Below are 22,476 nucleotides of genomic sequence, written 5' to 3' on the forward strand. Positions count from 1 at the left end.
TATTAGTAGGCCAAGATGGAGAACAAGCAGACAAGGGGAACTCAGCTTATCCAGCCACACTGACAGTTTGTATCCCAACAAGGACAGAGGCGAAGAGCAAATGGCAGCCCATTAATGGAGTTGACAAGAGTTCTGCAGCCAGAGGCATGCACACCACAATTCACTAGCATCCCAACAGATGCAGAATTCATTCACAAGGCTGAAACTAACCTGTGTTCTCCTGGGGATGCTGCAAACTGTTTTCTGCTGAAACCCAAGCAAGTAATTAATGAACAAACAATCAAGAGATCTGTGTCTTGCCTAACAAAGTTTAATGACATGTTTTAGAAATTTTTTCAAGTGTCAATTCTTCCACTACTTAGGTATCAGTTTTATTTATTCTGAAGAGTACCTGACTATTCCAATAAACAGAAAGTTAAGTCCAAAAACAATCTGAGAACTATGGAAATACCTAAGTGAAATATAAACTCTATGTTTTACCTAATACTGATGACCGACGCTGAAGTTCCTCATTCAGCTGCTTTTTGTAAGGTACAGGTGACCTCACAGATTGTGCCCTGGAAGGGAGCTGAGGGCTGGGACCAACTTCCACTTGGAGACTGTTGCTCTCCTTGGCCCGCTTCTCCTCTCTCTGCAGCAAGGAAAGGGTTTGGTGTTACTTGTAAAACTAAAACTCGGAGTTGAGCAAAGAGATGGTGGATAAAATTTTTTGACAATGTATACATAATACAGTGAGCCTACCTTATTTATCAATTTACTACAGGCAGTTCTGACCAAGCATAGTCAAACCAATTACTAAATTAAATGTTTAATTTAAATTCCCATGCCTATATTATGTAGGTGAGTTGATTCAGAGCTCAGCCAGTCCTGTGTGACCCCCCGTTGTTTAAAATGCTTCTTTTTCTTAATTTAATTTTATTGTCAAGGTGATATACAAAGGGATTACAGTTACATATGTAAGGTATGAGTACATTTCTTGGTCGAACATTGCTACCTCCCCTCATTTTTTCACCTACTTCACCTCCCCCTCGTTTAAATTGTTTCTGATTTGCTGAGTTACCAAAAAGCAAATTCGTTGGTCCCCCAAAAGCAAGGTAAATGTACCTAATTAAGTAATAAGGTAGAAAGTCTTTCTAGGAAAAATAAATCAAGCACACACAGTACATAAGTGAACTCTATGCATCCCTGAGCTTTTGAAATTTTTCCTTAGTGGTGGTGGGGCTCGTAGATACCACACATCTGAAAACACCAAGGGTTCTACTCTATTGCATGAGTAATTAAAACTTAGATTTTATAAACAAAGTGAAACAATGGCAATTATCAGTAACTACACCGTTTGTATACATGACCTATGTGTTTTGGTCTAAGTTTATTAACATATAAAAAAAAGTAAACATCAGCTTCACACATAGCCTGGATTTTGTTGTTTGGGGATTTTTCGTTGGGTGTGTACATGTGCACACACATGGGGCTGGAAATCACAGCCAGAGTGTGATTCTTAAGCTTTTTGCTGAAGGCTAGTACTGTATCACCTGAGGCATAAATCCACTTCTAGCTTTGTGCTGGTTAATTGGAGAAAGAGTCTCATGGACTTTCTGCCCAGACTGGTTTTGGAACCAAAATCCATAGATCTCAGCCTCCAGAGTAGCTCCAATTAAAAGTGTGAATCAAAAACTGTTTGGTGGGCTGGGAATATGGCCTAGTGGCAAGAGCGCTTGCCTCCTACACATGAAGCTCTCGGTTTGATTCCCCGGCACCACGTATATGGAAAACGGCCAGAAGGGGCGCTGTGGCTCAGGTGGCAGAGTGGTAGCCTTGAGCGGGAAGAAGCCAGGGACAGTGCTCAGGCCCTGAGTCCAAGGCCCCAGGACTGGCCAAAAAAAAAAAAAAACTGTTTGGTGTAAACGCACTGAACAAGTCATGGGGGGGAAAGGGGAAAGGGGGGAGAGTGGAGAGGGGAATGAGGGAGGAGGAGGGTAACAAAGAGAACAAGAAAATGTATCCAATGCCTAACGTATGAAACCGTAACCTCTCTGTACATCAGTTTGACAATAAAAATTTTTTTAAAAATCCAAAAAAAAAAAGAAGTGTGAATCACCAATGCTCAGCAAGTCTAGGGTATTTTTCAAATCTGTTTTATGTGAAAGATCCCTAACACTATTAAAACTGCCCCCAAATAACAGGAGCTTACTAAGCATTTCCTAACAATTGCTTAAGAAAAGTTCTTTTTTTTTTTGGACTAGGGTGTTGAACTCAGGGTACTGGGCTTGCTCAGCAAGCACTTTATTGCTAAGGACACACTCCTGCTCAAGCTCATTTAAATATTATTCCTCCCATACAAAACACACACACACACACCACACACACACACACACACACACACAGTAGTGGCTCAAACCTGTAATACAATCTATTTAAGAAGCAGATTGTGGTCGGCCCAGGCAAAAAAAGTTATCCAGATCTCATATCAATAAAATAGCAAGCTAGGCATGGAGGTAATCACTTCTCTTCCTAGCTACATGGGAGGGGTTTAAGTGGGAAGATCATAGTGCAGGCTTCCCCAAGCACAAAAAAAAAAAAAAAAAAAAAAGTGAGACTATTTAAAAATTAAAAAAGCAAAAGGACTGGTGAAATGGCTCAAGTACTATAGCATCCACCTAGCAAGTGTAAGACCTAGAGTTCAATTACTACTGCCAAAATAATACATCTTTTCATCTGATATTATCACACTTTAATCTGACAAAGATGACTATATTTATGACTTAATGTAATGTGGTACCTTGGATGGGATCCTAGAACAGAATAAGGACTAGTGAGTGAAAACTAAAGAAATCTGATAAAATACAGGAAATAAAAATGTATTATAATGGTTCATTCATTGTAACATATGTGCCATAGTAATGTACAATGTAATACTGGCCTTGAGAGCCCACGAGAACTCTCTGTATTTAGCTTCCCATTTTTTTCTCTAAATCCAAAACTATCTCAAAAATAAGAATTATCAGCTGGGTACTGGCTATGAAAACCCCCTAACTCCCAATTAACCCACTTATAAAACAGAAGCAGAGCTGTGACTTAAAAGAAGTAGAGCACTAGCTTGAGCAAAATCTCAGAGACAGCACCCAAGCCCTGAGTTCAAGCCCACAACCAACAAAAAAAAAAAGGATTAATTTTTAATCACTGTCCTAAATATGTACTAACAGTACTTACAATATTTTAAACAGGACCATTAGTAAAATTTAGTTTACTACTATTAAGTTTTCTACTGAGATAATTAAACCATTAAACCCCAGCTACTTCAAGCCTTATTTTCTACCATATTTCAAATAATAGAGCCAAAATTAAAGGCAAAAGTTGTGGCCCATATTTGTTTTAATTCTAGTTCCAGATTTTTAAAAAAATTATTGAGCCTCTGTGTGTGTGTGTGTGTGTTTGTGTATTTAAGCATGCGCACAAGCCTCCAGCACTATTCCTGGAGTTTGGGCACCCTGGGCACCATGCCTGAACTACTGTAGACAAAGTTAGTACGCTAGTGCCACAGCTTAGAATACTTCTGGCTTTTTGATAGTTAATTAGAATAAAGGATCTCTCAGATTTTCCTGCCCAAGCTGGCTTTTCAGATCTCAGCCTTCTAAGCTACTCACAACTACCAGCAGGCAACAAAACCATGTTATTTAAGGAAAATTCATTAGTATTGTTTTCATTTGGTATCATGTACACATGAATGGATTTAATTCAACAGAAACCTGCTAAAAACTTCCAATTTTCAAAAAGCATAAACCTTTATGTGTATTGCTCCTTTTAATTTTGTTCCTTTAAATAAAATCCTTTACCCACCAACATTGCAAAAAACAAATTCCACTGCATGAACTTAAGAAAGTTGAAATACAAAATACATAATGAAATACAAAAAACACCATTTCTCTTTAAGAAGGAACCACCATCTTTAATATTTCATTTTTTAATTCACACAAGTAATGAGATTATAGCAAAATTTTAGCTTTTCCTTCTTATGTAGAAAAGACCTGGTGTAACCTATGGTAAAGCTATCACCTTGTTAAGCAAAGACACAGCAGGAAAGTTAAATCAGGAAATCCCAGATAATAAAAACTAAGTATTCTGAGCTTTATGAATTAGGTCTCACCTTTGTTAAATCGAAAAAGATTTACAAAAGAACTATATGCTGACTTAAAAGGTGGTTTCATCCTGGTCAGGAGTCAAAGGTTATAAAGTGTGTGAGACGAGAAGGACTAGTAGGAGACCGAGGCAAATCATTAGCAGGGTCCAGTGCCGGGGAAAGACTTATCATCTGTGGCCATTTCATGAGTCTGGAAAAAAAAAAAAAAAGAAAAGAAACAAATCATCTAAACTTCCTCAGAAAACCAAAAAGTGATTCTAAACAACAAGCCACTACATGGAAGATCTATATGAAAGTTCTCATCTAAAAAGTCAGAATAAGTAATATAGTATGGCCATATTCAAATTAAGGCCATATCAAAAGGAACACCTCAACACCTAAAACTATAGTTATGATGCCAACTTTAATTACTATTCAATTATTTAACATCTTAAGCTAATTTTTTAAATCACAGGTAAAGCATAAATGTGAATTAGACACGCATTTTAAAAAAACCTAACACATCTTCCTAGGTATTGTTTTTTTTAGAAAAAAATAGCTTTTTAAAGTTATAGGAGAAAACTGATTTTATACGAGGACATAAATTCTTCAGCCTTACTCTACTTATTTCAACTCTTCCCCATATATCTAAAAAAATAAAAGAGTCACCTTTTTAGTAGTTAGATTTGAATTCAGAGACTCACATGAACCAGACCATTCTCTTTTTTGGTTGTTATCTTTCAAGGTAAGGATTTCAGTTTTTGCCTGGGACTGTCTTCAGACCACTCCTCCATATCTCACCTCCAAGAAGCCAGGATGATGGAAGTGAGCAACTGGGCCAAGCTCTTTAATGACATTTCTCTCTTACCTCAACAATTAGCTCAAAGTATTCCTTCAACAAATATTCAACTCAAACTGTCTTGTATTATCTTTTTCTTCTGGGCACATGATCTTGGGCTTTAAATCTTTATTTAAATCTAAATTCAGAAACTTTAAATTAAGATAAAGATCTTCAAAAGTGTTTTTTTCCCTAAATAACCAAAAAAATATATTAGTTGGAAGTGGTAAATGTACCCTCATGATTAGTCAGCAGTTACAGAAAAGTACTAAGGTTTATTTCTAGACACATAGATTCGTACTTTAAGAACCACTTGTAACTCTAGTTAAGATGGATGTTGTACTTTGTAATCTAATCTGCCCTTTACAGAGAATATATTAGATTCTGTAAAATGTTTTTCTCCTTCAAAATCCTTTCTATGGCTCATTTTATTTTTGCAATAATCCTGGAAAGCACATGGAAAAAGTCTTACAACTACATTTTACCTCTGAAGAAACTAAGGTGCACAGAACCCAAACAACTTTCTTGGGAAAAGGTGGAGAGACAGAGATAGCAAGATTAGACCCCAAATCATACCACAAATTCTTTAGATTGAAATTGGTTTTGTAGCTCTTCATAGGTTTTCAATTCTAGCCTATCTACATTCTTTAAAACATAAGACTTTCTATACTAATACTTTAACAAATTGGAGCAGAAGTAAGAACAATGACTTAAATAGAATTTTGGCAAAAAACATTTATTGAAAGGGATGAGGAAAAGAGGAAAAGAAAAAGAGGAAGGAATGGGAGGTGGAGAAACAGAAGGAAGGAAAGAAGAAGAGAAGGAAAGTTTCTAGTGTCTTCTACTGGAGAAAGTGGTCACCAATCCTTGTAAAGTGACATGAAATCCATATTCCAACATAAAGGGTTAGGAAATAAGATAGTGATTGAAAAAGCATAAACTCAAAAGGGATTTTTTCTTTGTTTTGTTTTTATTTAAAGAACACTGAAGACAAAGGAGAATATCCTGGCAATAACAAACCCCAAGCCTGGGAACACAGCCTACATTCTTCCACAAAAGTAACATCAGAAACAGACTTAGCATTTACCCAAAATGTCTCTGAATTACTTGTAAAGGATATTTTGACACAAAACTCGATCTGGCTTTAAAGATATGAAATTACCATGAAAATGATGCCTCATACTACCAAAAACATGAAAACATACAGTAAATGTCATCTCTAAAACATAAATGCAATCATATCATTAAAATAAACATGAAAACAATACCCTTTTAAAGAACCTACACTTTAATTCTCATTTTTTGACATCTTAATAAGTACTTATTATATCAACTAAAACTGTTTCCTGACAGGTAATTACCTACCTAGACAAAGCCAACTTTGGTTCATCACCAATTTTCTTGATGTACCACGTCTTTTCTTTTCAAGGTTAGTGTGGTATACACAGATCTACTACACTGTCTTGGTAAAGCCAAGGATTAAACAGGCATAAAGCATAGAAAGCAAGTTGATTTACCAGCCAACATCAAAGTTTATATCAACATCTAAACATCAGCCTAGTCATTTTTAGGACTTTTTTTAAATGTATATAATCCTGTGGGCCATCTGAATATTAGTAATGCTAGTTTCCATTGCTGTTGTTCAATTATAACCAACACCCCAACAGAAATACTAAAGGAAATGAGAAACGTGATTCCTGTAACTCTTCCCAGAGAGTAAGTTCCCCCACCACCACCACAAGAAAATAGTCTCCCTTCTAAGAAAGACTAATGTACCTACAAGAGAGGAAAAAAAACTAACAACGTTTCTCTGTTAGAATGACAACATAGTACTTGTGGAGTGCCAACAAACAAGATACAAATGAATGAGAAATAAGACTGAAATCTGCCATCAATATCGTAGCAACTGTACAACACAGGATGCACTGGGGATAAAAATGCTTTGAGAACACATGTTACACACACCACACACCTAGGAATAAACTCGCAATTTCAACCACTTCTCCTATCTTTAAGTGTCTTGAACCTGTACACTGTACCCCACCGCCAAAAAAAAAGACTCCAAATTCCTGAGGCATCCACCAGTCTCCAGTCTCATCTTCTCTGGGAACATTATTAACCAAAAGGTAATAATTAAGTTATTGTGAAATCAAGTCTCCTCCAAAGACAAATACATTGAAATGGACTCATCACCCAATGACAGAAACAAGCGTTGACAGGGAAATTCACGTCTGTGAAAACCCCGAGCTGGTGAACTTGCTTCCCCTCCTCTCCGACCCGGCCCCAGCTAGTACGCTCCGAAGATGACGGACCCGCCCGCACGGTAAATTCGGGCACCCGGGACCTCGGAGGAGCGCCGGGCAACTTAAAACGCTTCCAGGGGACCTCCTCCACAAGCGCCCCACCCGGGCCCAGCCGCCCAGACCAGGCGCAGCCCGGGAGCCGGGGGCTCCTGCTTGCTTGCTGCAGACCCGGCCTCCCGGGCTCGGAGAACCGGCCTCGGCCGCCGAGGCCTCCGGCCCCTCGCCAGTGCAACCCCGGCTCCCGCCTCACCTCACCACCTCGCCCGCTCCCAGATACCTGCGCCTCCCTCCCGGCCTCGTTGGCCTCCCTCCAAGCCAACCGCTTCCCCCCAGCTCGGGTGTATGGAGCCCGCCCCGGCGCGAAGCGCTGGCGAACACCGGCCGCCGGCGGTGGTGCCAGGAAGCAAAGCTGCTTACATGATTGCTGCGGCTTCTCGCTGGCCACCCCTGTCCTCCCGCCCGCGAGGCTCCGCCCCCTCGCCCCTCCTTCCCCCCAATCCGCAACCTCTCCCCGAGGCAGGCTCCGCCCACTCCGCTTCAGCCGCGCGACGTTCGGATCAGATGCTCAGGTCAGAGGAATCGAGACCAGAGAGGATCGTCCTCGGGCCCCTTAGGTTGAACGAGGTCGCCTCAGCCTTCCCTGAGGGGAAGCTCCGACCACAGTGCGCGTGAGCGTCACGCGTGCGGGTCACCGGATGGGTGCGTGGTCCCGGGGACACCGGACGCTTGCTGGCTGGCCTGCAGTTACCGTATGTGTTCGACATGGTGGGCACTCTCCTTCCGTTACCGCGGAGCGCTCCGCATACCGGCGCCGCGCACACCGCGCCGGGGTTGAGACGCTAATTACAGACTTGCAAGACTGGGCCCCAAGCTAGCCATGATGACCTTCGACAAATGGCTGGTTTCTGCCCGTCTCAGACCGCTGAGGGTGGAATGGGCCAGTACTATCAGTACTCCATTCTTATGTACTGTTTTGGAGGGTTGGAGGCAGGAATTAAGTAAAACTGTGCGCGTGAAGCAAGTGGCACCCTCCCTAACCTACAGTGATAATGGCTTTCTATAAATCTTCCCACTCGGGTGTTCTGCTGCAGATACGGATGCAAATAAAGTTACTGAGACCCGACCTGCTGCTCCACCTGGCAAGCACGGTCTACTATTTTTGTGCAGCCAAGAGGACTGTGCATTTCACTGTAGAAAGAAAGTACGCTTAAACCCGCTGATGGAAATCCTGGGATTTGGCCAGGGGAGCAAGCCCAGGAGGAACAGGGAAAGGGGGGAAAGTAAGAAGAAGCTAAAGAGAGGTGCTACTCCGAAGTCGATTCTGTGGATTCTTTTCCTCAAGATTTTTCTTCAATCCCACCCAGTTTTTTCCTTGAATTGGCCTTTTTAGCCACTGGAAAATACCACCGAATCCGGCAGTTGCATACCAGTGCAAATCCTGCTTCTGGGCCACACTAGTGTCTGTATTGAGGTTCCTCCTCTGGATTTTTCATTAGTGCTCTGTGTCAAACTTCTCTCCTCACTCTCTCTGACCCACAGTCTCTTGAACTGTCATTCACAGTAGAAAATAAGCCCAGATTGCTTTGATTTGAGTGCAGCCTTTAACCTAACCACCCCCACGACAACATTTACCTGAATCCACCACCTGCCCTCGTCTGCCTGGCCCATCCACCCTCTTCTGTATCTGGGCCTTTACTGGATATCTTTTACCAATCCTTTTCCAACCCTTCCTCCTCAACCTACAAACGCGCTCATGCTCAAGTCTCTGACTTGAAAGGGGGGAACGCTAAAAAAAAAAAAAAAAAATCTTTCATAAGTTAACCTGCCAGAGGTTAATATTTGAAAACCAACTGATCATATGAACAGAGTAGGTAATCCAGATCCTAATATGTATAGAAACTCCATGTATGGTAAGAAGAAATGCCAGACAACAAACATAGTGGGTCATTTATTGGACCTGCAATGTGTTAGTTAGCAGGTGCTGTGCTAGAGATAGAACTGAACATGACAAAGTCCATGAACTCCACGTGCTCCCAGTCCCATGGCTGTATTAGCTCACAATGGCATTTCTGTGGAAAATGAAAACTATTGTAGGGGAAAAGTCCATTTGGATAGTCACTTCGTACTAGACAGAATGCATTCCTGATGCATTTTATCTAGAGATTCTTTCTTTTAAAAACTCTGTCACCCAAGGGGCTGGGGATATGGCCTAGTGGCAAGAGTGCTTGCCTCATATACATGAGGCCCTGGGTTCAATTCCCCAGCACCACATATACAGAAAATGGCCAGAAGTGGCGCTGTGGCTCAAGTGGCAGAGTGCTAGCCTTGAGCAAAAAGAAGCCAGGGACAGTGCTCAGGCCCTGAATCCAAGCCCCAGGACTGGCCAAAAAAAAAAAAAAAAAAAAAAAAACTCTGTCACCCAAACTTGCATCTGAGCATTCATTTGGTTCTTGCCAAGTTGAATGTCAGTAAAGTGTAAGTGTGGTATTTATAGTATAAGTATAGTACTATGAAACTTATATTCTTCTGTTTGTCTTAGTTGAATTTCACTGAAAACAAATTGCTTTTCCCTCTCTTTCTTTATATTGATTAGTATCAACGTGGACTTGTGTTTCTTTCAGGATAATTCATTTCTGCCATTAATCATTTTTACATCCTTCAATCACCTTTTTTTTAAATCACCCATACCCAAGTTGTTTGGCTTACTTGCTCTGCTAGTGTTCAGCATTTACACCATACCTGGGTTTTTGCTAGTTATTTTGAAGACAGAGTCTCACAGACATTTCTACTCAGGCTGGCTTCAACTACCTTCCCATTGCTTGTGCCTCCTGAGTAACTAAGATTACAGGCATGAGTTCATCTTTTTATAGATTCCATATAAGAGGTCACGCCATACAAATAGATTTCTGTGCCTGGCTTATTTCCTTTAACATCATGTCCTCCAGATTCATGTATTGTTTTGTTGGTTTGTTTGTTACTATACAGGGGATTGAACCCAAGTCCTTACCTTGCTTTGTAAACCTCTGTCAATTGAGGTTTGTCCCCATTTCAAGTTCCTTTTTTGAGGTTGAACGGTATTCCATGGCACAGATATACGTTTTCCTTTATCCATTCTCTCATTGATGGACACCCAGGTTGATTTTATATCTTGGCCATTGTGAGTCATGCTGCAATGAACAATCTAGCAGATTCAGATATCTCTGGCAGACTGATTTGCCTTTCTTTTGTATATGTACCAAAAGAGTAGTTCTAGTTTGCATTGTTCTAAGGACTGTCCATAGTGCTTAGCATAATGCTTGTGCTGGTTTCCATTCCCACCAGCCATTTGCAGTGGTCCCCATGTCTCATTACTTTTTGGCTTTTTAATTATAGGCATCCTAATTGAAGTGAGATGATAGCTAGCATTGTATTAATTTTCTGTGATAACAATGCTTGTCATTCTTCCACACACCTCTAGGCCAGTTTTCTATTTAGATAATAGTAGCTTATCAGATATAAGGTCTGTAAATATTGTCTTTCACTCCATAGGTTGTCTCTTTATTCTGTTGATTGTTTCTTTGGTTTTTGCAAGACTTTTTTTTTTTTATGTCAGTTGTGGGGCTTGAACTCCCAAGCCTGGGTGCTGTCCCTGAATTTCTTTTGCTCATGGCTAGCACTCTACCATTTGAGCTACAGTGCCACTTCCATTTTTCTGAGTAGTTTATTGGAGATAAAAGTCTTGTAGGCTTTCCTGCCCCGGCTGGCTTCAAATCACAGTCCTCAGATCTCAATCTCCTGAATAGTTAGGATTACAGGTGTGAGCCACCTGTGCCTGGCTGAGCTTTTTGTTTTGATAGCATCTCATAGGTCTCTTTTGGGGAGTCGTACCAAAACTCATTACCAAGACCAAAGTCATGGAACTCCCCTCCCCATGATTTCTTCTAGTAGTTTTATATTTTCCAACCTTACATTTAGATATTTAATCCAGCTTGAGTTGATTTTTATAAGTTGTATGAAACAAAGGTCTAATTTTATTGTAGTATACATGAGTGTCCAATGTTCTAAACCTTTTTTTTTGTGGTGGTGGTTGTACTGCTTTTGAAACTCGTGTTGGTTGGACAAGTAAGTGTTCTACCACTTGAGCACTTAAGCCATGTCCTTGCCTTTTTTCTTTTTAGTTGCCCTTTAGATGGGATTTCATACTTTTTCCAAGGTCTCAGACAGCAACCCTCCTACTTCTGTTTCCTGAGTAGCTGGAATTATACTTGTGTTCCACCACACCTGATTTGCTTTTTGAGATGGGGTCTCACTAAGTCATTTTGCAGTGAATAACCTTGCTATCTCTGCCACCCAAATAGCTGGTATTAATTACAGTCATGCCCAGCCTGAATACCATCTGTTGAAGAGACTGTCCTTTCAAATCCCACTGTGTGTTTCTGGCAAGTCTGCCTGACACATGCACATGGAAGTATGCCTCCAGGTCCTTGCTGAGATAGGCTTTTCTTCTGACTCTGTTCTTGATGTTCTTTTACAGTCTGTGTCTCGGACTACTGTAGATGCCTGCTGAAGATTCCACAACTCTCTCTCCACCCAGTCATCTCTCCCAGGCACAAGATACATATGGCTACTTGGACACCTTCATTTTGCTGTCCCACAGGCATTTGAAATTCAACAAGCCTTACTAATTCTTTAGCTTGGCCATCACATCCATGACTCTCTCTTCATTCCTTCATTGTTGAAGAGAAACCTGTCACCCAAATCTAGCTCTCACCTACACTGTTATAGCCCATAATCTCTGTGGATAAATAGTGATCAGTGTCTGTTCATTCTACTTCATAATTTTTGAGATTATCAAAATGAAAATACAACAGACTTTGGATATTTATGAGAATCCCATTAATCTTGATATCTCATAACCAAATGCTAACAGGTACTACGTGTCTCAGATTTCCATCTTTACAACAGTATTTGGAACCAGTTATTATTAATATATTTTGATATTTTTCATTGACTAGGCAAAAGACAAGGATGTCAAGGAATGTAATATGAACCCAAGAGGGAAATGTGGTAGGCTAAATTAACTGTGGCATGCAGCAGAATGGACCAGCTAAATTCAAAAGAACCTGCATGTAAGCAATGAGATTCATATAACCATTTCAAGCAGTAACTTAGTTTTAGCCAAACATTAGTTATAAAATTTAATTGGTGTTCTAAATTATAATATATTGTTTTATAGCAGTTTGTTCCTAGTCACTTTGCCTATATAACATTATGGTTTTATGAGAGCTATCACTATAAGGAGTGTGTGCATAAAAAGAAAAGAAACAATACATTTGTATTGAATTTCAGAGTACTAGAGATAATTTTTGAAAACTAATTTTAGTGCTCCTAATCAGGAGGCTGAAATCTGAGGATGACAGTTCCAAGCCAGCCCAGGCAGGAAAGTCTGATACTCTTAAGGAATTTTAAGCTTTGTGAGACAGCTAAAGCTATGGCTCAAGTGGTAGAACACTAGGCTGGGGTGGTGGGGGGAGGGGGGGTAAAGGGAGAAGCTCTGGGACAGCGCCTAGGCCCTGAGTTCAAACTCCAGGTGCAAAGTGGGTGTGCGCGCATGTGTGTGCACACACACACAAACCCTGAGCCTTAGCTAGGACTTCACCCCTCCGTCCAACTTCACAAAACCCAGAAAATGATCTCCTTTACTATCTTGTAGTGAAAATGACAAGAAGGGATTTATTTCAGGAAAATAATAAATACACAGAAGGCCCAAAGAGCTAGTCACTGGTGGTGGCGGTCATTCTTTACGGCTGCCGGTGTATGGGTTCCAGCAGTGTCTAAACGAACCCCAAAGCAACCCAAAGAAGACTGGGAGCACCAGGAAATGGACCCGTACTGGCCCAATCCCCCTCCTCCCTCCATAGGGTTTTATTTAGTGCAGACCAGCAAACTCATGGCCTGAGTGCTCTGGGTTACTACAAAGCCCCGGCTGCGCCCGCCCCTCTCCCGGCCTGCAGGTGGCATTCTCGGCCCAAGGGTGCCCGTGTCCCGCGGAATTCCAGCGGCTGCGTGGCAGCGCCTGCCCCAGCCGGGAGCGCAGCCGGGCGGCACCGCGGGCCCCGCCCCCAGGCGCGTGGCCACGCCCCGATCCCGGCGCTCCCGGAGGAGTCGGCGCGCGGAGATTGGTGGGGAGTCGGGGGCGGGGCTTGGGGAGGTGGGCTGAGGAGGTGGGGCTTGGGAGGGACAAAAGCCGGGGAAGTGGAAAAGCCTGACTCGCCCTCCAGTCCTTGGGGTTCCTGTAGAGCTATAGTCGGAATCTGGGCTGCACGGGGCCGGGTGGGGAGTGTTGGTGTAGGAGTTTGAGCGGGAGAGTAGCTCTGGTGCCCCCCCTCACACCTGCTCTTCGGCCTTCCTTCTGCAGGTAACCTCCAGCTCGGAGAGGCGACCACCTCGAGCTGTTGGAGAGGAAGGGGGGCTTACATTTCAGGGAAGGCCGAAATGGGGGAAAAGGAAGAAAGCTCAAGTCTGGGATAGGAAGGTCTGGTGCAGAGAAAGGATCGGTCCGGGTGTTGGGCGTAACGCAGAGAAAGCTGGGGATGGGGGTGCTGGGGTGCTAGATTGGTGTCAGCGCCTCAGGTGCAAGGGAGGAAGAAATGGGGTGCCGAAGAAGTTAAATGCTCCGACTAGTGGATCAGATCTGCGGCCTGGGGAGGAAAATCGAGCTGTGGGGGGGTTGCAAAGAAGCCTTAGCACCCTGTCTTGACTGTTGGAGGAAGAAAACGTCTGGTAGTAAAGGGCTGGGCGCCAAGGATAGTAAGCGAGGATTTGGGCGTGTTCTGAGAGAGCTCCGGAGGTGGTGAGACTAGCGGTGGAGTCCGACGTCGATCCAGCTGTTGGGGGTGGGAGAGTGCGGAAGGAGCTCGGCTTCGAACCTTGAATACTTTTTGCAAGGTCACCCGGAGGCGCCTTGGCGGGGAGGGAGGCCGAGGGAGAGACACCCCACCCGGATTTGAATGGGGGCGGGGGGCTTCCCAGGCCTGCTAGGAGGGCTCTGAGATTAAAAGGAGGGGCCTGGAGCTCTGGAAGGGGGAACTGAGCCAGCTTCCTTGCAGACCTCCTCTTGCACTGTGGCAACGTAGTTGTTTAAAGACTTTGCATTGTCACTGAAGGCTTTAAAACCCCAGTACCGGCTATAGCCGACCCCGTGCCGAAGGGTGTACCGGAGATACTTCAACTCCCTTTGACCTTTTAGTTTACAAGGTGCCTACGGAACCTAAAACCACCCTTTGCCCCTTTGGATACACTCAATACTGTACTTTAAACAAGATAAACTGGGCTATCTAGATGGTATTAAAATTAGCTAAATCCTCCTAACCAGAGTTATCTTGTTTAAGACCTAATATTACAGGTTTTGTTTTGTTTTTAGAACTAAAACTGTATTCAGTTGAGAGCGCAAGAGGAGAGGACTTGCAAACTAGAAATCAGTTCCTGGGAAGGTAAGAATTACCCATTTCCCTCTCTTCGGCATTCTTTGATGTGGTTTTACCATGGTTAATTGGTGTTGGGCCCAGCCGTTGGCACCGAAAGTGAGTGAGTGATTCAGGAATATTTCCAACAAGAAATTGTAACTGCTTCCTTCTTTTCTGAGTATGTTGCCTTTTCTACAACACAATATTTTAAGCTCAGCTAAAAACATAATTGGCTGAAGAGCTTGACATTAAAAAGTTAAGTAAAGCAAAAGGCTTTTTTTTCCCCTAAGACTATAACTCCAGGTTTGTTTTCTGAAATTTCACAACATGTCAGGAAATTGGAATTCAGCTTCCTTCAAACTAAATTAATAAGCTGGTGGCTGGTTGTGCTTCAGACTCTCCTTCCTTTAGAAGTTGGGGTTGAATGGAGACAAAATCTGAAGCCCCAAAGGGACTTAAAGCCCAACCCATGGAAATCAAATCCAAATACAGTAATGCCCTATTTAGTAGTAATAGTAATAAAGAAGCACTTTTTCATGTTAAGGCACTACAACAATACATAAAGTGAGGAAAACCTAAAAATTTGATTATGCATTATGAAATATTCAAAGTTTATTACAAAGAATATATTTGCTTTCTCTGAGAAGGAAATAAAATAAAAAAATACATATGACCTTTTCACTAGACTCTGTTCTTTTGATAATTGTATTTGCCATAAAGGGAAAACAGCTAAGTCATACCTGTTGCATAATAATATGGCCCTGAAAATATAGTACTAAAACCAAGATAAGTTTGCTGTCTCTTTTCTTATTTTACTATATTTTGTTTAGACCAAGGCCAAATGTGATTGTGGTATGAAGCATGCCTGAACCATCTACTTGAAGCTGTAATAAAAGTTATTTTGGGAATTACTAATGGAAATAATCTATTGATCCACATTAGTTTATGCATTTTTTTTATTTATTTTTTTGGCCAGTCCTGGGCCTTGGACTCAGGGCCTGAGCACTGTCCATGGCTTCTTCCCGCTCAAGGCTAGCACTCTGCCACCTGAGCCACAGCGCCCCTTCTGGCCGTTTTCCATATATGTGGTGCTGGGGAATCGAACTGAGAGCTTCATGTGTTGGAGGCAAGCACTCTTGCCAGTAGGCCATATTCCCAGCCCCTGTGCATTTCTTTTATTCTAGTTGAATTCTAGAAAGTTCCCCAGTAATGATCTAGGATATTTCCTCAAAACTAATAAGAAGAATGCTAGAATTGCAAATTTGGGAAGGGAAAATGAGCCTGGTAGTTAGAAACATATCCTCAAGCTTACTGCCTATAAATAATTATATTTTTTTTAATTTAAAGGCCAAATTACTTTAATTCAACGTTTCAAAAGAGAATGTTTTGGGCTTATCTAATAATTTTAGATTCTCTTCTTACTTTTCCAGTCGTCCCTCAGCTATAACCAAAGGGGATAAAAGTGACTTGTACTTGTGATGCTGAGGGAAAAATGAGTTTTCATTAGATGTCCTGAGAAGAACAGATCATTGTAGCAGGTCTGGGGCTTGCCACGCCTCCTTGGCAATGAATATAAACATGAAATTTCACCCTTCTGCTTCTTCCAAAGGTTTTTGTCTTTGCCCTTATTGGAAGTCACATGATTAGCATTGGCTAACCCCACATAACCTTTTTTTTTTTTTTTATTTCCATGTCTCTTAGAATGGTGTCCTTTCCCCATTCCACCTACTAGCAGCTTACCCTTGCTTGTGAATAGCCAGGAGAACCATACAAGAGCTGGGATTGGGATCGATAACAGGGCACATGACAGGAGCATGCTTAGATACTGGGCAGTAGCCTTTCTATGCCCAGATTTCTCTAATTGAGAAATCATATCTGTAAGTGGCATCACACCTATGATATGTGTTTTCTATAGGAAAGGTGAGTCCTTCATCTTTTAAAGTTTCTCTCAGTATGAGTCACAAGAATCAGTTGAATGTTCTCAAGAGTATTTATTCTAGCAAAACAACTTTTCACTCCTCCACCACCACCACCACTCCTGCCTGGTTTTTGAGACAGGTTCTTGCTGTATAGCCCACCTACCTCTCAAACTCTTGATTCTCCTGCTTTTTCCCTCTGCCTCTGGAGTGCTGGGGATCCAGGGGCAAGCCACCATCATGGCCAAAAGAGCCACAGGCAAATTATCACCATCATCATCCTGCTCCTTTCTCCTACTCTTTCAAACTGGAGTTTGAACTAAGGGTCTAGACTTGCTATACACGTGCTCTACCACTGAAGCATGTTCTCAGCCCCAAAACAGACTTCTTAAAAGAAAGTAAATGATACCGCTTTTCATTCTGCTCATCCTGAGGGCCCAATAAAATAGTTGAAAATATTGATTGCTTAGCCAGGTGGCCTTAGCCAAGCTGATTTGCTCTTAAGCTAGGTAAATAATATACATCTTGTAGGTTTGGTTGTCATGTAGAGCTGATTCATATCACACAATGATATACAGAGAAGGTGCTTGATTCTAATGGTCAATGTTGTTACCAGAATATTATACCACTATGCTATTATAAATTGTTCTTTTAGTAGTCACCAAATTGTTTATTTTGTTTATATTTAATTGTTTATACATTATAATGAAAAATAATTTTTTAAAAAGATGGAAAAATTACTTTTTCTCTTTTAGGTTTATTGAAGTAAAAATGTCCAAAAAAATTCATGGTGGTTCCGTGGTAGAAATGCAAGGAGATGAAATGACTCGAATCATTTGGGAATTGATTAAAGAAAAACTCATTTTTCCCTATGTGGAACTGGATCTACATAGGTAAATGAAGTAACCCACCCTATAGCTAGAAACTCAAAAGCATGATCTAAATTATTTCAAGGTTTTAGCTAGATATTTTATATTGCTGTAGTTATGTTGTATAAATAAAGCTTTTTTAGTCCAAATTCATTCAGATGAATCTTCTCTTTTAACATACCACTGGAAAACCTGGCTCTATCATTATTTATAAATCAAGCATTCTAAGGAAAACAAAGTGAGTATGTCTAATTTTCTGCTTCCAGTGAAGGTTTTGTTTCTAACAAATCAGTGTTTTTCTTAACTAACATAGCAAAGCTTGCTCTTTGTACATTTGAATTAGATAAAGACAGAATTTTTAAAGGATTGACATGGTATTGTGTTGAGCAACATATTTCTGACAAATTATTGGCAACTCTTAAGTTTATTTGCCTTGACCTAGAATTGGGTAGAATGTATTCTGAGGACTTGTTATTTGGGCAAGTACAGGCATTTAGGTAGCATCTTGATAGACTCTTTTATTGTTTTGACCCTAAGCCACTGATAAATATCTATATTACAACCAAACCAAAGGAAGCATAAAAACTTCTCCCAAGTGGATAAAGAAACATTTTAAAACCTTTTCCTGTTTTAGAACTTTGTATGGCAATAGGTGGATTGATAGTGTTTCATAGGGCCCAATATAAAAACTGCAAAAAATGCTTGAGACTCTTTAGCCTAGCTACATAACTAGCTCACACCTGTAATATTAACTATTCAGGAGACTGAGATCTGAGGATCTCTAGCTGTAAGTCTCTCACTGCCAGTTAGTCATGAAAAAGCCAGAAGAGGAGCTGTGGCTCAAGTCGTAGTTTTAGCCTTGAGCACAAACGCTCAGAAACAGCACCCAGGCCCTAAGTTAGAGCCCCAGGACTGGCAACCAAAAAGAGAGAGAGCCCTTATGCTGAGGAAGAAAAAGTCGGTGAGAGCAAACTAAAGTTGTTCCAAAATCACTATTATGACTAACAAGTACTTTTTGGAGGGTAGGAGAATAGTTACTTTGGGGTTTTCTTTGGAGGGTTTCCTAGCCAGGCATGGAGAGGGAAGGGGAGGAGGGAGGGAAGGCTAGTAGTTTGGTTTGGGGTTTTTGTTGACTATACCATAGTGTAGGCCATTTCTTCTTTCTTTTAGAAATACTAAAGAGAAAAGGAAAAAATCTAGTAATTTGCTGGTAGATTCTTCTGATGAGAAATAGTTCTAATGACATGAAAACTGCTAACCACACTTCCTATGGCATTGGGGTTAGGTACCCAACATTCCTTGGGCAAGAAGACAAGAGGGTATATGGTTTTGTTAGATTCACATGAATTATCTAAGGTTGGAACAGTTAGAAATTTTTATTTAGAAGTACATCAGGATTTTTATTTCTATGTCTGCATTAGTAATTGGGATAGCTAAGTAAAGAAAGATGCAAAAAATGAAAAAGAAAAATCTAGAGGCTTAATGGTTTAGCAGCTGTTGGAAACTGAAGAATTTTAACATCCTGGCAAACAAAATAAATCATTACATTATTTTGTTTTTACTCCTTTCAAGTAAGTATTACATACTTTAGGTGAAGCTTTGCAACGTTACCCTATGCCCCATGAGCAACAAGCTATCATTCAGCAGTGTAGGTGCTAATGTCTATTTAGTTAAATTTCTCTAGTGTGCTCAAGATGGTTGACCAGTTCCATTACTTAATAAACTATAGGCATGATTCCAGAACACAGACTTGCCTAAGATTTAAAGGAAGGTTCAACTTATAACTAGCACATTAATGAAGCTCTTTTAACATTGTCATATATGCCTCTGACCACTTCAGTGCCAAAACACACACACACAAACATATACATATACATATTTAATCCTTCCATCTCTTTTTAGAGCACAGTACTTAGAATAGGAAAAATAAAGGGATACTTAAGTAATTGGTAGGCTACTTACATGGAGGAAAACCAGACCCAAAGTTTGTTCGTGTGCTGTAATTGCCTTTATCTGGTGAAAAGCAGAAGGTAATTTGGTTTCCATGAAGTTTTCTGATACAGTTTTCCACTGCAGTGAGTATGCCTAGCCCAGCCTTCTAGTTTCTCTTACTTGCTTTTTTTCCTAATTGGTAGCCATCTTCTCTAGTTAAGAGTGCATTATTGGCTGGGGATATAGCCCAGTGGCAAGAGTGCCTGCCTCGGATACACGAGGCCCTAGGTTCGATTCCCCAGCACCACATATACAGAAAACGGCCAGAAGCGGCGCTGTGGCTCAAGTGGCGGAGTGCTAGCCTTGAGCGGGAAGAAGCCAGGGACAGTGCTCAGGCCCGGAGTCCAAGGCCCAGGACTGGCCAAAAAAAAAAAAAAAAGAGTGCATTATTGCTAAAACCTGACAGATTCAGATGTCCTTAGGACCTTTCTGCCTGTCATCACTGTTCTCATGCTTTATAATCTTATCAGCTTATTTGAAAAGCCATACTTCTATTTTTTCCCTTCCTCAGCTATGACTTGGGCATAGAGAACCGTGATGCCACCAGTGACCAGGTGACCAAGGATGCTGCAGAAGCCATAAAGAAGTACAATGTTGGCATCAAGTGTGCTACTATCACCCCCGATGAGAAGAGGGTGGAGGAGTTCAAGCTGAAACAAATGTGGAAATCACCAAATGGCACCATCCGAAACATCCTGGGTGGCACTGTCTTCAGGGAAGCTATTATCTGCAAAAATATCCCTCGGCTTGTGAGTGGGTGGGTAAAACCCATCATCATTGGTCGTCATGCGTATGGGGACCAAGTAAGTCATTTGGGGGCATATTCTTTTATCATGGCCCAACCATTGTGATTATGTGTTTCATTCTTTTTCTAGTTTTATTCTCTCTGTGATTTTTATTTTTTGTTGTTGCAACCACCCAATCCTATATGTTTTATTCTTACCTTTGAGTATCCTTGCCCGGTAAGCAAAGTGCAAGACTGAGAAATGCATAATTGACATACCTTTAAGAAAAGGAAAATACAGATAAACTTGCACATGAGCACCTATCTCAGCACTTAGGATTTTTTATGTGCGTATGCCTGTACAAGGACTTCAACTTGGGGCTTCATACTTTCTTTCAGCTTCTAGTTTAGAGCTTAGAGCTGATGCTCTACCATTTTAGCCTTGCCTCCAGCCCAGCACTTTGCTGGTTAACTGGAGATAGAATTGCAAAAACTTTTCTGCCCGAGCTCATTTGGAACCTCTACACTCCAGATCTCAGCCTCTTGATAGCTAGGATTGCAAGTGTGAGCCACTAGCATCCAGCTACTTATGATTTTTCTCTTCAAACGTTCTTTCTGTATCAATTTATGTTATCTTGTATTATCATGCAGGATTTTTCCATTTTCCCGTTGGTAATTTCATATGGCCCAACCAAATCAGTGGTTTTCCGCACCAGCTACACAAGTAGAATTCCCTCCTGAGTCTTTTTGGTGGTTTTATTTTATTGTTTTGCTTTTATTTATTTCTTTCTTTGTTTTAATTCTAATAGCTGAGTCCCACCCTCCAGCAGTTGAAATCTGAATTCTGGCAGGGCTCAGGCTTTCTGAAGTGATTCTAATACACTGAAGATTTTATCAAACCTGATCGTGAATGAAAGAAAAACCAAGTACCTAGAAGCAGTTAAAGCATTCTGTTCATCTTAGGAAAAAAAGTGTTGTTTTTTGTCCTCCTGTACAAGTAGGCTCATTGCCAAAGTTAGCAACGAAACTGCCAGCTAACCAAATTCTAAATTCTGCATTGAAACTTGAAATCTGAAACCGAAGTTTCAGATTTTTGTAGAAAACTTTATATCTTAAAAGAACTGGAAAAACAGGAATCCATAATGATGATATCCAGAGACTTCCATGTAGTCATCCCTGAGAACAGTGTGGCTAGAGTAGATGTCTGCCCCTGGGGACAGGTTTCCTGCTCAGTCCTCCAGGCATCAGCCAACTTCCTTTCTCTCTGTAGCCCAAGCTGTCCTTTCCTCCTGCCAGAGACCCAGACAAGGGAACAGATGGCAGGGAACACTACCCTGGATACATTTTTGTTGTTCATTGTTATGGCATTGGTCATTTAAAAGGATAGCCATTCTCGTTATTTAAATCTAGATTGAAAATCTCAACTACCAGGTTGGTTTGCTGTCTAAATGTCCATAGACCTATTACAAAGCATTTAGGTACCTTGGAGCCTCAAATTAGAAATAGATTGCTGCTCAGAGTGAAGGGCTTCATTAGTCGGATGTGTTCTCCATAGACTAGGTATTTAATAGTTTTTATTACCTTGACTGCTCTTTCACCAGCTCCTGTCAATGACTGTAAACTAATAGGGGTGGCTGGCTCCCGCTGGTACCCTACTTCAAGTTGTTTAGTAATGCAACTCCCCGAAGCAAGTCCAATGCAGCAGTGACTTGTGAATGCCTAGGATTTCCCAGGCCTATTTCTCCACTGGAATGGCTCAGGCCGGCGAAGGAGGTAGCATTCCTTCAACAGCCCTTTACTTGGGGGCCATCATCCTATCACAGGTGCTTGGAGAAAGACTGCTATATGTGGATATGACTTGGTGTTAGTAACAGTGATGATCCATGGTGAGACTGAGCCCTAAAAATATACGTAGAGTCAGATCTCAAGCCTTTGGACCCTGGGACCATTATTTCAACTGCCTTCTAGTTCTTTCCTGATGAGATCTAAGAATCAAATGAGATGAGCATATAAAGCATCTGACAGAAACGTAGTAAGGACAAAACATCAGCTCTCCAGTACCATCTGCAATATTACATCCAGTGTTATCCTCCCTTCCCGGGAAGACTTGCTTCCCTTACTACAGGCCATGGTCCTCTGCCTTCATCACCCTAAAACTATTGAGTATTTTTGGTGATGGAGGAGTATCTATGGCTCCCTGTTGATATTGAAAGCTCTACTGGTACATCTCACTTACATTAACTTATTAGATTGTACGCTTCCTAGGAGAAAG

At 41.3% G+C, this 22,476-nt stretch overlaps 2 protein-coding genes and 1 long non-coding RNA gene across 6 annotated transcripts in view; 1 reads left to right on the forward strand and 2 right to left on the reverse strand.

Annotated features, from left to right (window-relative positions):
* The window catches only part of Pikfyve (phosphoinositide kinase, FYVE-type zinc finger containing), a 73,375-nt gene extending 69,056 nt beyond the window's left edge, over positions 1 to 4,319 (reverse strand). Inside the window, 6 exon segments of the mRNA XM_048344857.1 lie at positions 481 to 577; positions 579 to 631; positions 4,145 to 4,199; positions 4,201 to 4,224; positions 4,226 to 4,297; positions 4,299 to 4,319. Of these exon segments, the coding sequence (XP_048200814.1) occupies positions 481 to 577; positions 579 to 631; positions 4,145 to 4,199; positions 4,201 to 4,224; positions 4,226 to 4,297; positions 4,299 to 4,319 (322 nt within the window).
* Idh1 (isocitrate dehydrogenase (NADP(+)) 1) overlaps positions 1 to 22,476 on the forward strand; it is a 33,675-nt gene that overhangs the window by 583 nt on the left and 10,616 nt on the right. The window contains exons 1-4 of one of the 4 annotated variants that reach the window (XM_048344855.1): positions 7,914 to 8,007; positions 14,661 to 14,730; positions 17,375 to 17,512; positions 19,992 to 20,283. In XM_048344855.1, the coding sequence (XP_048200812.1) occupies positions 17,391 to 17,512; positions 19,992 to 20,283 (414 nt within the window). In that variant the 5' untranslated portion in view covers positions 7,914 to 8,007; positions 14,661 to 14,730; positions 17,375 to 17,390. Of the gene's footprint in view, positions 1 to 7,913; positions 8,008 to 13,585; positions 13,656 to 14,660; positions 14,731 to 17,199; positions 17,203 to 17,374; positions 17,513 to 19,991; positions 20,284 to 22,476 lie in introns of those variants that run through there. The other 3 variants (XM_048344853.1, XM_048344854.1, XM_048344856.1) reach the window with 3 other exon arrangements.
* LOC125350348 lies at positions 10,447 to 20,024 on the reverse strand. The gene is made up of 3 exons (XR_007210720.1): positions 19,885 to 20,024; positions 16,294 to 16,297; positions 10,447 to 10,456 (listed from the first exon to the last, which is right to left on the reverse strand). It is a non-coding gene; the product is annotated as an uncharacterized LOC125350348 (long non-coding RNA).

Source organism: Perognathus longimembris, chromosome 4 (genome assembly GCF_023159225.1).
Source record: "Perognathus longimembris pacificus isolate PPM17 chromosome 4, ASM2315922v1, whole genome shotgun sequence".
Lineage (NCBI taxonomy): Eukaryota > Metazoa > Chordata > Mammalia > Rodentia > Heteromyidae > Perognathus > Perognathus longimembris.